General features: G+C 37.7%; 1 protein-coding gene across 3 annotated transcripts in view; it reads right to left on the reverse strand.

Moving 5' to 3' along the window:
* Window positions 1-246: 246 nt before the first annotated feature.
* Window positions 247-14,118, reverse strand: part of EPC2 (enhancer of polycomb homolog 2) — a 119,089-nt gene continuing 105,217 nt past the window's right edge. For 2 of the 3 annotated variants that reach the window (XM_047082943.1, XM_047082941.1), the window contains 4 exons: window positions 5,556-5,692; window positions 3,998-4,157; window positions 2,753-3,086; window positions 247-1,511 (listed from right to left, as the gene is read on the reverse strand). In XM_047082943.1, the coding sequence (XP_046938899.1) occupies window positions 1,439-1,511; window positions 2,753-3,086; window positions 3,998-4,157; window positions 5,556-5,692 (704 nt within the window). In that variant the 3' untranslated portion in view covers window positions 247-1,438. The remainder of the gene's footprint in view (window positions 1,512-2,752; window positions 3,087-3,997; window positions 4,158-5,555; window positions 5,693-14,118) is intronic. The other variant, XM_047082942.1, reaches the window with a different exon arrangement.

Genomic DNA, 14,118 nt, shown 5'->3' on the forward strand with positions numbered 1-14,118 from the left:
TTCAGTGAATGTTATACTGCAAATTACTTACATTCCGTAAACTATTTTAAGAACTTTTCATATCAAAGGTAGTTTATATTGGATTATCTGAAACCCAATAGTGCCCACAGATGAGCTTCTTACAAATCTTTTCATTAATGCTTGGAAAGCACTGTGAAAATGAAAAGTGCTGTTAAGTGCTATCGTCTCCCTTAAATTCTCACTTACGCTGTGTGCACATTGTGAAATAAACACATATGCAGCATGTCCATGTTTTGATATGTATTTTTATTTCCCTGCAGTTTTCACTTATCAAGAACAAGTAACAGGGAAAGTTGTCTGAACTAGTGCATAAACAAACATTCTGAAACACCACTACACGTATCTAATTTACAAGAACCGTATAAAAAAAGTCACTAAAACACTACACTATGAAGGTGTCCAACGCTTACAGTCAGACTTTTTCCAACCCGTTACTTGCCTTGTAGCCACAGGAAAACTCTCCAAAATTGAAAAGACAGTCTTGCCACAACCCTCCCCCCCTCCCAACACCTGGGATGGCTCGATATCTAGACTTCCAATAATTATTGCAATGATATGATGCAATACATACCTGGTAAAATATCCTTTATGTGGTGTGTTACAGTTTTAAAGCCAGTTAAAATATGCAGTCTTCAGATAAAATGTAATCCTTGAAAAATTTTCTTATCTGCACAGTTTAAATGTGCTAGATGCATAATTTTTCCTAGTCCGTTTTTCCTGTGTAATTATTTTTTATAAACTGGTATTATAAATAGAAATATACATTCAAAATATATGGAAAAGTGAGTTACTACATTAAATTTGCATGTATCGATCCATCCCTTTCCCCTGCACAGTAATAGAAAATACTATTTTGCCTTGAACTTCATATTTGACAGTGAAATGCCACTAGTATTTACCAAAAAGTCCATCTAGTCAAATTGTGAAACAAAATGAACCAAGTGAAAACTTTACAGTTTCTTTAGAAAAAAATTACAAGAATTTCATTTCCTAGCTATGAATCTTTAACTTTTTAGACACAAAGTTGGATTTATTTTTACAAGATACAAAATGTAAACATGGCAAAATAAATAGTTAAAACAAGTGATGCAGGATCCCATTTCATGCTCATGATCCCATTAAAGAATTATTTTTTAAAATCCATTCAGTTGCAAATTCAAGTGCAAAAGCATGATGATGAATATCTACTATTCAAGTAACAGAAATAATATTGATGATACAAATAAACTATTTTACAAGGTAGTGATTTTCCCAATTTTACAAAATATACATCATATATCGATTTCATATCCGATATACTGTAGTCCATTTAGGTCCATTGTTACGCTCTGTGATCCACAGAGTGTCGCCTTTTGCATTCAGCTGGAATATGAATGACTGCACACCATCAGCACAGGTCAAAGCCACACGTTTTAGGTTATGTCACTTCCATAGCTACTGTTGTCTCTGCTATTCCATTTAAACCCAATCTTTCTGGTTCATGGTTCTCTCTATAATAAGGCAAAGAGTAAAATAAACATTAATACTCTCCAGAATATGATATTATCACTCAGTATTTACAGATACGGTTTTACGTAACTACAACTAAACATGTACTTCACAAGAACATTTCCTACTTTTACAATTGCTATACAGGAATGAGGAAAAGTTTTGTGTATCTAAGAAATTCTATTATTTCCTAATTACTTGATTATAATTGTTTACTTAGGAAACACAGTAATTTAACATAATATTTCGGGGGAAGCCAATGATAAACTACTTATGAAAATATGTAACACAGGACAATCCAAGTTTTTTACAATAGATGAAGCATATGATGTTCAAAAAGAATAATCATCAGGGGTGCCTGGGTGGCTCAGTCGGTTGAGCGTCCGACTTCGGCTCAGGTCATGATCTCACGGTCCGTGAGTTCAAGCCCCATGTTGGGCTCTGGGCTGACAGCTCAGAGCCTGGAGCCTGCTTCAGATTCTGTGTCTCCCTCTCTCTGACCCTCCCCCGTTCATGCTCTGTCTCTCTCTGTCTCAAATAAACATTAAAAAAAAAATTAAAAAAAAAAAAAGAATGATCACCAGAAGCACAACAGTACTTAGATTACTTTCCACTACAGTTTAATTTTATAGGTTTAAGGTCATGCAGTAAGTTATTAACTCATGCACGTCAAGTTTTTTTCTGATTCGTTGCTCTCATGTACTAGTATCACAGAAATATAAAAACATACCCTGAAATACATGATCACAGATTTAGCTAATCCCAGAAGAGTCTCAATTTTAATATATACATAGAATAATTTACTTTCTTCTTATAATGTTGAAGAAAACACAAATTTTGATTTGAAAATTAAAGCTCTGACGTGGGAATCAGTAACAACTCTAACCTCCCCAAGTGTCTAAGCTACAAAAAAACAGTAGAAAACTCAAGCTTCTAAAATATCCTTTGATTTATTTTTTGGGCTTGATGGTCCCCAATTTGATGTGCTTTTCCCCCTTGTTTTTTATGCTTCTGGTTGGCACGTAAACATCCCAGTATTGACCTCAAACAAATAATCTAAGTCACAGAGCTTTACCCTGAGTAGAACTCAGTATGTGTTAAAAGCAAGTCAATCAATAGACATCTACTGCAGTAAAAAATGTCTTTTTCCTCCCATAGGACAGCCAGCAGAAAGGGACAGGATGGTACCAGAAATACACACACACACACACACACACACACACACACACACACACACACACACCTTGCTATGCTGCTGATGGCACTGCTGGGAGTAACCTTTGGCACTCTGTCCATACTGGCAGCAACCGTGGCAAGTTTTAAGGCTGTTGGCGATGGTGCTGAAGTCCGTGTATTGATATGCACATTGACTGGAGAAACAACACTGACGTTATTGAGGTGCACTGCATTTGTCAGGCAGGAATTGTTCATGGGAAGTGTTTGAGGACTGCTTGTGCACAATGCTGGGATTAAGTGGTTTGTAGTGGTGTGGCCAACTGTCCTTACAAGTTGTACAGCTGAAATCCCTGGGCTGGATGATAAAGCCATATTGGTGGAGTATAATGTTTTAGAGGTTCCTGGAGGAGAAAAATAACATCATTTAATTCGTATCATGAGACATTAATTAAACTCTCAGAAAATCAGAGTTTAATAAAAATCCGTGCAAACATTTGTATTCTAATTACATACCAAATTAACTTTCCACATAATGGCCTCTCCAAAGAGAGTTCCTGATCACAACATACTTACCTGTTACAACCCAAAGACACATTTTTCTACTAGCCTGCATAAAAGTCTACATTTGGAAAGTAGAAAACAACAGGGCAGAGAGGTCCTCTCTGGAGGTTGAGACCATGTGGAAATGACAGTCGGATTCCATCACAATTCACGCATGCAAGGAATCAGTAAGGCAGGGTAATCAGGATCATGGGTGTATCTAAAAGCAAGTGGAAAAACCCTAGGGTCTGAGTAGTAGCTGAAGGCTGATAGGAACAGCAAGTCTTTGAGGACTCAGGGTGGTAAGAAGCAGACAAGGTTTCAGAGTAATACTGTATTTCAAGAGGAGGAGTCAGAGAAAGCAGTCCCATGAGTATGTGCCAGTGGGAAGGTAAACCCAATTTCAAACTTACTGACAGACCAACCTGGATTATATTTTGCCTATCAATGCATGGATAATTCCAGCGTGATGGTTAGCGATTAGCTCAGTATGTTTCCTAAGATGTGAGGCAACTGACAGTATGTGGATAAAACCAGGCAGGATGGAGAGTTACACAGGAAGGTATCTAGTGGGAGCAGGAGGAAACAGGGAACAGGCTCTACGTGATTTCCAGAAAATATGCAGCTATTCCGCCACACCTATCCTCAGAAATTCTGGAGTCCTGACTTCTTGTACGATTTTTTTCCCCTTGTATTTAAAACAAACACCATATCTCCAATCAGTAAGTTACAACCTCGAGCTAGTAAGTATCGCATGAAACCACAGGCTTACCTGAAGGCTGGACAACACCGTTTATGTTGTTGTGGCCAGTGTTCTGTTCCTTGGCTACCTCACTGCGACTTGGAACAGGTGCACTGACTACTGCAGATGCAGCAAAGTGGGCGCTGGCTGAGTCAAGTGTTTTAGACATACAGTCAGAGGTGCTTGAGCCCTATAAAATGAACAAAATTAAACTCTCAATTTTTCAAATGTGATTTCATGAATGTGAATATTAAGAAATGGGCAAACCCAAAAGGTGGTTTCCTTTTTCATCTTGAACAGGTGTAAGTGCTAAGATTAAGAGATCCAAGGCTCCACAGACTATTTTTGGCATTTTTAAGCAGGGAGTGACTAAAAATTGGGAAGCAACTATTTCTGAGAAAGAACTAGGGGATTAAAAAACCTCAAACCTTTTATGCTCTATTAATTTTTCCAGTAAGTGTTAAAGAATGCCTTTAAAAATACTTGACAATCTAGATACTAGGGACAAAATGAAATTTAACCATCCTTTCTGTCACAATGTAAAAACATGTCTTGCCTAACTAACCTCGCAAGTAGGCTAGTTACCCGAGAGATTCAGAAAAAGCAAACAAAGGCAAGTTTAATGGCCATTCCTCTTGATTCTGCATGAAACAGGTCAGCCAATAGCTCCAGAATGCAGGCTAGTCCCAAATCCACCCGGATGCTAGAGGAGTGCTGAGGGCTCCTGGTGTCACTGAGATTTTCATGTTGCTGGATTCAGGATTTCCAAGGTCAGTGTATTTAGTGACCCTCTGAGAATGAACTGACCTACTATCAGCAGACGCTGGCCTGAGAGCTCACAGAATACAACAAAGATTGAGTTAACCTCAGTTATTACTTCAGAGTTACTTTTGGAATTATGAAGTAACAAAACTTAAGACCTAAAGTATTAGATTTATTTCTTTCAGATGGCTCAAATTTCAAACAAACTTTTCAATTACACTTTTATTTTTAGTGGCTTAACAACAGAAATTTATTCTCATACAGTTTTGGATGCCACAACTTCAAAATAAGTGTTATAGGGCTCATATCAAGGTGTTTGCAGGGTTTCTTTCTTCCGGCAATTGCAATTTTAGAAAGTATTTTTGTTCTTAACCCCTAGCATATTCGTCTAATGGGGCCAATGGAAAACGTCACCTAGTGGCAATTTTTTTCTTCAGGGAAATGTGATTCAAAGAGGCAAGGGACTATGTTGTTTGGATTTAGAGGACAAGTCAAGAAAATTACCTCCTAAGTCATGGGGCACACCCAAATGGCACTTAAAAACACAGTTTAGGAAGGGGTTAAGATTGGGGAAAAAAAGTTTTGGAGGCAGAGTAGGGGTAGGGATGATAATTTTAAGAGTATCTAATTCCTTCCACAAATTCTCAATACCCCTCTAAAACAATGTGGTTTCTTTCCTAAATTACAAATACCATATTTGACTCTAGTATTCTCCTCATTAAATATACATTAGTTTATCAAGGTTATCTTTGACTTGACAAAATTGTACAAAACTATGTAATTAAAGAAGAAAAAGGAAACAACCACGATTAAAAGACAGGTTCACCTGTGCTTTTGGGTGCGTCTGTTGCGAGGAATGCTGAGATTGCTGTTTCTGCTGAAGCTGAGCAAGCTGCTGCCTTTGCATTTGAACTAACTGCTGTTGATGTGTCTGAAACTGCTCTTCTGTGATACCCCCTGTTACTGGCAAAGGATATTCAGTTCAGACGTATGTTTTAAAGTACTTTGCACAACACAAATAGAACACAATATAAAATTATTGCACAATTAAGATGAAAAGCAAGTGCAAATCATACATCAGCAAGAAACTCAATAAAAAGCAAAAGTGGTTTATGTTAATATCCATGATCTTCTAAAATCACATGCCAAAAGAAGTTCCTACATGCTGTGTTTATACTGTACAAAATAGTCCTAACATGAGGATTCTATTACTTATTCAGACTTCGTGTCTTTGGAATCATTCTTAGCTCTCTACATTGTGGAAGTATATAATGAGAAAACTGATTAATACAAATAATAATGATGATTACTAAGTGATAGCCTTATTAAGAAAGCAGGACCATCTGCAGAACTATAAAGGATTCTTACTGCTGGTTCTCATCTAGGACATTTTCCCTGGTTACAAATCAGAGTAGAGGACAAAGGCGTTCACCTTGCACAATCAGTAACTGTAGTTCAAGCCAACAGATTTGATGCTAAAATAAGTCTTATCTATAGAAATATGGGTTAGAAATCAGAGAACTCTTCAGAAAACTAAAGACAGAATATATCCTCAGATGCAATCAAGGGATGACCAACTGTGTTAACAGTAGATTTCAAGTAAAAATGAGACATCTAAAACGTTTGTTTATAAGATTAGCCAAGAAAAAGTTATAAGAGGAAAGCATTTTTCTCAAAGAAATGTAAAAAATTTTCATTAACTTTCAAGTAAATCACTGGTAAACTGACTTAGAGGACATAAAGCTATTTCCATAGAAGTCAGTACATTATCAAAATCAAGAAGTATTAAATCAGATCAGAATACATGTACTACTAGAGTAAATTTGCTCTATTTTTCTTCATTGCTTTCTTTCCTCTCTCCTATCTCTTTCAGTCAATCAGTATTTACTATTTACGATGATGCAGAGTGCTACATTAAGAGTTAAGTGAATACATGGCAAAATAAAAGGCAAAATGAGGGTCCCAGCTATAAAGTCCAAAAGTGTAGTTGGAAAGAAAAGATACATATAAAGGAATAGCAACTAATATGAGCCAACCTTTAAATGCAAGTGAGCAATCTCATCAATTGGACCTAAAGTTTCATTAACAGGACCTAAAGGAGTTTAGCTAGAAGAGGACACAGCCTGAACCTAAGTTACTCTTGACTACTCCCCCAAGTTTTCCATTTACTACAAAGGAGAAATTTTAAAAAATGTGATGGTAAATTAGACATATAACAAGCTATGAATAAATACAGTCTATTTTCTATTAAAAGGGAGTTAGGCCCCAGAGATGGACAAAACATTAAATATGCCTTCATTTCTGTTCGACAACGTTATCATTTAAAATTTGTATTGGGCTATGAAGGAAAAAAAGTTCTTAGATAGCAATTTTATTTTTAGAAGATTCAAAGACCTGGGGCTATGATAGCGTGCACTCTAAAATTTTAATATTACCTGCATTTTTGAAGTACACATTAGTTATCTTACTGAATTACCAACAAAATCAAATGTTTTTCTTTGTTTGCACATGTTAAATTCACTGCAAGTGTTCTATTTTTAAATGTAAAAAACATTTTTAATTCTAAATTTACAATCTTCAAAATCAAATGAAAATGTGAAGTATTCATAAATTTCCAGTTGTTTGAAAACCTTGGGAAAGAGATGAAAAATAGTTTATTAGATAAAAGGCAGGAAGGAAAACTCTTAAGTTAAACCCAAATAAATATGTTTAATAAGTCTTATGTGTATAAAGGATTGTGCCAATTCAAATTAAATGAACTTGGTTGGAATCTGGTGTTAGCATGGTCTAGTCCCTCAAATCCAGTGTTAAGTTTATCTGGAGCTAAGTTTTTTGTTGTGGTGAAAAGGTGGGAGTCACAGTGATTAATTTTTAATGAGGAAGAAAATTAAGTGAATACAGTTTTAACAGCTACTTCAAAATTGAGAGAGAAATGAGAACAATGAGAATCTTCTTCTCTAAAATCTTTTAAGCCAGAAAATCATAAAATCTCACTAATTCAGAATAAGTATGTACTTAAATTAGTAGAAAGAACAAATAGCATTCTTTTAATTAAAAAATTGCTTTTGGGGCGTCTGGGTGGCTCAGTCGGTTGAGCACCCAACTTTGGCTCAGGTCATGATCTCATGGTTTGTGAGTTCGAGCCCTGCCTGCATCTGTCCTGCTCTGTGCTGACAGTTCAGAGCCTGAAGCCTGCTTTGGCTTCTGTGTCTCCCTTTCTCTCTCTGCCCATCCCCACTTGCACTCTGTCTGTCTCTCTCAAAAATAAACAAACATTAAACATTTTTTTTCAAAAATTAAAAAAATTACTTTTGGTTGGTAGTCCATGAGTAACAAAGTGTTGCCAACTATAGATGGTTCTGCTTGTTTTTTATGAATGGATGATCATTTACGTATATATTAAAAAGGAATGCTGATAAAATTGCCTGTTTTGGGGTGGGGTTATATCTGTTTATTGCCCTGTCTTGTTGAGACCATTAATTTGCTCAGGAACCCCATCTTTTTTCCCCATTAAAAATGCATTAAGGGGCGCCTGGGTGGCTCAGTTGGTTGAGCATCTGACTTCGGCTCAAGTCACGATCTCATGGTCTAGGAGTTTAAGCCCCGCGTCAGGCTCTGTGCTGACAGCTCGGAGCCTGGAGCCTGCTTCGGATTCTGTGTCTCCCTCTCTCTCTGCCCCTCCCCCGCTCATGCTCTAATAAACATAAAAAAAAAAAAAAAAAAAAAGAAACGCATTAAAATCCTAACCAATCAAGGCTCAATCCAAATCATTCAAATGGTCACTGTTTCCTAACCTTTTTAAACCCTGGCTGATTTTAATAATAAAAATGTCACCCCTGATCCCATTACTGGTTAAGAATTACTAATATAGGGGTGCCTGGGTGGCTCAGTCGGTTAAGCGTCCGACTTCGGCTCAGGTCACTATCTCATGGTCTGTGAGTTCGAGCCCCGCGTTGGGCTCTGTGCTGACAGTTCAGAGCCTGGAGCCTGCTTCGGATTCTGTGTCTCTCTCTCTCTCTCTCTCTCTGCTCCTCCCCTGTTCATGCTCTGTTCTGTCTCAAAAATAAATAAACATTAAAAAAAAAAAGCATTAAAAAAAAGAATTACTAATATAAACTCAATTTAACTCTATAATATGGATATGCCTTAAAAAATGACATTTATTTTTTTCTCCTCCCCGTTACTTCAAGCTCAGCATGTTATATCCATTCTTGACCTCTAGCTCTTTCTTTACTATAAAGTTCCTCATTCGGAATTTTCTAGAGCATTATTTCATATCATTTTCAACTCTTTAGACAAAAAGAGCAATTAGTACTCATGACACAGAATTGGAACACATACAAAACACCCTTTCTAACTGACCTCTTTCCTTTTGTTAGGTGGAAAGCAGTAAGAAATGTATGATTTTAATAGCACAGACACAGTACTGAATTATCATTCTTAGAGTTGACCTAATGGTAGGTGGAGACAGGTGTTTGATGGAAAGTACCTTTCCTACTAATTATGTTTCCTTTCATAAATTACTTAAATATTTCCACAAGAAATTTATTTCTTACGTTGACTTACAATCATCAAGAGGCAAAAGTTAAAACAGGTCAGAAAAAGTCATAGTTATAGTGTGAAGAAGACTGTTTAGAAATTAGGGGCCCAGCTTTGAGGTGGGGGGGTGGTGGTGTGTGTAGTGGCAAAAGGGCAACTGGGAATATGCAAGAAAGAAGCCTTACCTGCTTCTCTTGCTTAGGGCCAAGCCAAGTTCTTTCTACTAGTTGCTTACACGTTGCTAGCTTAAAAGTAAAATTTATGCTGGTCATAATCTACCCTACCCCATGCCCTCCAATTCCTGCCAGTTTAAAAGTAACCACAAAACTGATTGTTTTGTGAAGGTAGCAATATTTCCTTAAAATCCAGATGGATGGAAGTGTCTTTTTACCTGAGTAACTTCCAAATTTCTGTAGTTAACACATGCTGATAGGTATACATATTACTGAATTTTCCTCATTATATATGCAAATATGTCATTCTATACATTAGCGGCATACCTGCATTTCTAAATATTTTGTGTATATAACCAAAACTCTGTTTTTCAGTAAAGCCCCTAACCTTCCTGGCTATCTACTTTATACCTGGCTTATTACCTATCTTAGATTTATCAGTTGCTTTATTTACTAGATGAATCCATGTAGTTTTTGTGAGAATATTTGTTACCATCCTTGGAATGTTGATTTTACTTTCAAAAGTCCTAGGTATTCTTCATGTCATCTTTTACCTTTCAAGGATGTGATTCCTATATGGTGGTCTGCTAGGTTGACCCCTTATCAGCTTTCCCTCCCGTATTTTGACAGATCCACTAAAAATATACTCAAGGTATCTCCCCTAGACTTTATGCTGGTTTCTTAACCTTGGGGCCACAGAGATATTCTTCAGTATGTGTGAAATCTTTACAAGTATTTGCTAACTTTGTATAGTTTTGTTGATTAACTAAAAAGAAAAATCTAACAGAAATACATTGTGGAACTTTCGGATGACCATCTCATAACAGGGTATGAACATACGGTTTTTGTGCTTGTGTGTGCCTTTTTATTTTTTTAATTTTTATTTGAAAGAGAGGGCACCTGTGTGTGCGGGAGTGGGAAAAAGGCAGAGGGAAGGAGGGAGGGAGGGAGGGGGAGAGAGAGAGAGAGAGAGAGAGGGAGAGAGAGAGAAACCCAAGCAGGCTCTGCACCGCCACCGCAGAGCCTGACTTGGGGCTGGATCTCACCAACGAGACCACCACCCAAGCCAAAATCATGAACTGTCAGCAGAGCATGACAGATGTAGAAGTCGAACTCAAGAACCATGAGATCACAACCTGAGCCAAAGCTGGATGCTCAACCGACTGAGCCATCCAGGTGCCCCTGCGTGTGTGCCTTTTCAAAATTCTCTTTTAACACAGTATTTCTCCAAGTGGGCTAATACAGTGTATTCTTGGGAAGCTATGAACTTTTTAAAACACTAGTCTAGACCAAGTTTTCATAGCTTAATGAAGAACATCTAATATGGTAATAAAGATCTAAAAGTCAAGATGAATATATTATCCAGTATTCTCCATCTAAAAGGTAGGTCTTTGTTACAAAAGTCTTAATATACGCTTTATTAAGCAAAGCTGACTATATGCATTTTTGTCTGTTTTAAAAGACAGATTTGGGGCTGATGGGGGTGGGGGAAGATGGACAACCTATTTTATTTAAAAAAATTTTTTTTAATGTTTATATTTATTTTTGAGACAGAGAGAGACAGAACATGAGCAGGGGAGGGAGACAGAGAGGGAGACACAGAATCTGAAGCAGGCTCCAGGCTCTGAGCTGTCAGCACAGAACTGTGAGATGAACTGTGAGATCATGAACTGAGCCAAAGTCAGACGCTCAATTGACTGAGCTGCCCAGGCGTCCCTGGACAACCTATTTTAAACCTTGTATGTCTTAGTGAGGAGTCAGGTGAAAGTTCACATAAGCCACTCTGAGGTACTCTGAGGACAAATGCTTCAATCCTTGAAAGCTGACATTATGTGTCTAGGACTATATACATCCTGTAATGTAACTGTCACAGTTAAAGGCAAACTCATGAATAAACTGCAAAACTGTGGGTAGAAAGGGTGAAGATGAGAGGGGAGGTCAGGAGTGAAAGGTGAGGGGGATAAGGAATAAGGAACAAATGAAATGTGAAAATAAAAAAAATAAAGACCCATTTAAGGGGCACCTGGCTGGCTAAGTTGATGGAATGTGTAACTCTAGATCTTGCGGTTGTAGGTTTGAGCCCCACGCTGGTACAGAGATTTAAAAAAAATAAAATCTTTTTTTTTTATTTTTTAATTTTTTTTTAACATTTATTTATTTTTGAGAGACAGGGAGAGACAGAGCATAAGCAGGGGGAGGGGCAGAGAAAGAGGGAGGCACAGAATCTGAAGCAGGCTCTAAGCTATCAGCACAGAGCCTGACGTGGGGCTCCAACTCACAAACCATGAGATCATGACCTGAGCCAAAGTCGGACGCTTAACCGACTGAGCCACCCAGGCGCCTCCAAAGATAAAATCTTCAAAGACGCATTTAAACTTCTGACACCCAACCTAAATAGTTACAACTGAAATTTGAATATTATTTCCTTTAGCAATCAAACTAAAATCTTTTTAATTTCTGAAATCTGAATCTATTTCTCACCTTTGGAAGCAATCCTAACTCAAAAAATAAATCCTTGTGAATACCTTAGCTCATTGTTAAAATGTAGTTCTATCTATTGAAGAACTTTTTATACTTGCAAACATTTTATGGCAATTTAAGAAAGAATGGTGGGGGGCATGTGGGTGACTCAGTCAAGCGTCCAACTCTTGATCTCAGCTCAGGTTGTGATCTAAGGATTCCTGAGTTTGAGCCCTGCGTGGGGCTCCACACTGACAGTGCAGAGCCTGCTTGGGATTCTCTGTCTCCCTCTCTCTCTGCCCTTTCCCCACTCACTTGCATGGAGCTGTGCTCTCTCAAAAACAAATAAACACTAAAAAAAAAAAAAAAAAAAAGGAAAAGAAAGAATGGAAAAAGAAACAAAAAATCAGGAATTTCTGTTGGAACACTGTTCAAATTGATGTTCTTACAAATTGGTAATGGTAAGATATTTGAAGCTGATCAAAAAGGGTGCTGGTACCTACTCAGTACACTAAGATGAGGAAAAAAAGCATTCATTTGCAACCATGCATTAGTCAAAACCAAGACTGAATGTAAACTAATCCATCTCTTCAAATCTGAACAAAGCTTGCTTCATTCATTCATTCATTCATTCATTCATTTTTAAAGTAATCTCTATGCCCAACATGGGGCTTGCACTGATGACCTCAAGATCAAGTCACATGCTCTACCGACTGAGCCAGCCAGGTGCCCCAAGCAAAGCTACTGTTAGATGTGAAATACAATTTCATTTCGGAGTTTGGGATTTAAGAACAATATCTCAAAAAAAAGAGCTAAATAATAGTGCAGTTTCAAATGACTAAAAACTTTGATCTATTTATATAAAGAATGTAATACTTGCCATGTGCTGTAAGCTCCTTGAAGGTAGGGATTATTGTCTTACAAAATCTCGCAACTTTTAAACACTTAACAGAGTGCTTTCCATATAATAATTCTAAATCATTACCTATCCTTGGTTATTCACTTGCCATGTTCAGCACAATCCATCTTTCCTTTCTCTGTCCTACTTCTATTCTTTGAAAAGAGTTTTTCAATTAAGAAAACAGATCTTTATTTTACTTAATAGTTAATAAGATATGTCTTTGCTTTAAAATGAAGTCTTTAGTTCTAGTTCTAATACCTAGGACATACATTTTAATTTGTTTTAAGTCCTTTAAGTATGATATCAAAAATAACAATTAGATATTCTTTAGGACACAGGAATTATGACTCAAAAAAAAAAATTTTTTTAAATGTGTATTTATTTCTGGGGCGCCTGGGTGGCGCAGTCGGTTAAGCGTCCGACTTCAGCCAGGTCACGATCTCGCGGTCCGTGAGTTCGAGCCCCGCGTCGGGCTCTGGGCTGATGGCTCAGAGCCTGGAGCCTGTTTCCGACTCTGTGTCTCCCTCTCTCTCTGCCCCTCCCCCGTTCATGCTCTGTCTCTCTCTGTCCCAAAAATAAATAAACGTTGAGAAAAAAAATTAAAAAAAAAATGTGTATTTATTTTTGAGAGAGAGTGTGTGCAAGTGAGTGGAGGAGGGGCAGAGAGGGGGAGAGAGGATCCAAAGTAGGCTCTGTGTTGACAGCAGAGAGCCAGATGTGGGCTCGAATTCACAAACCGTGAGATCATGACCTGAGCCATAGTCAGATGCTCAATGATTGAGCCACCCAGGTGCCCCAGGACTTGAAAAATATTAACTGGGTTATTAACAGCATAAAAGTAGGAATATTCTTCGCCACTAGCCCTCAAGTTCAAGTTTTTTTTTCTAAGAACTAAGAAACTTGGGATATAAATAAATATTATGGTCAAAGGTATAGAGTTTCTATTTCTTTTTTTTTTTTTTGAGAGAGGAAGAAAGAATCTTTTTTTTTTTTTTTAACTTTTATTTATTATTGAGAGACAGAGAAAGACAGAGCATGAGCATGGGAGAGGCAGACAGAAGGAGACACAGAATCTGAAGCGGGCTCCAGGCTCTGAGCTGTCAGCACAGAGACTGACGTGGGGCTCGAACTCACAAGCCGCGAGATCATGACTTGAGCCGAAGTCAGACGCTTAACCAACTGAGCCACCCAGGCGCCCCAAGAGAGGAAGAGAGAATCTTAAGCAGGCTTCACACCCAGCCCAGAGCCCAATGCAGGGCTCGATCTCACAACCTTGAGATCATGACCCTGAGCCAAAATCAAGAGTAGGACTCTTA

This window comes from Lynx rufus, unplaced genomic scaffold, assembly GCF_022079265.1.
Source record: "Lynx rufus isolate CCGP_SWC_20201006 ecotype Redwood Valley unplaced genomic scaffold, mLynRuf1.p SCAF_2, whole genome shotgun sequence".
Classification (NCBI taxonomy): Eukaryota; Metazoa; Chordata; class Mammalia; order Carnivora; family Felidae; genus Lynx; species Lynx rufus.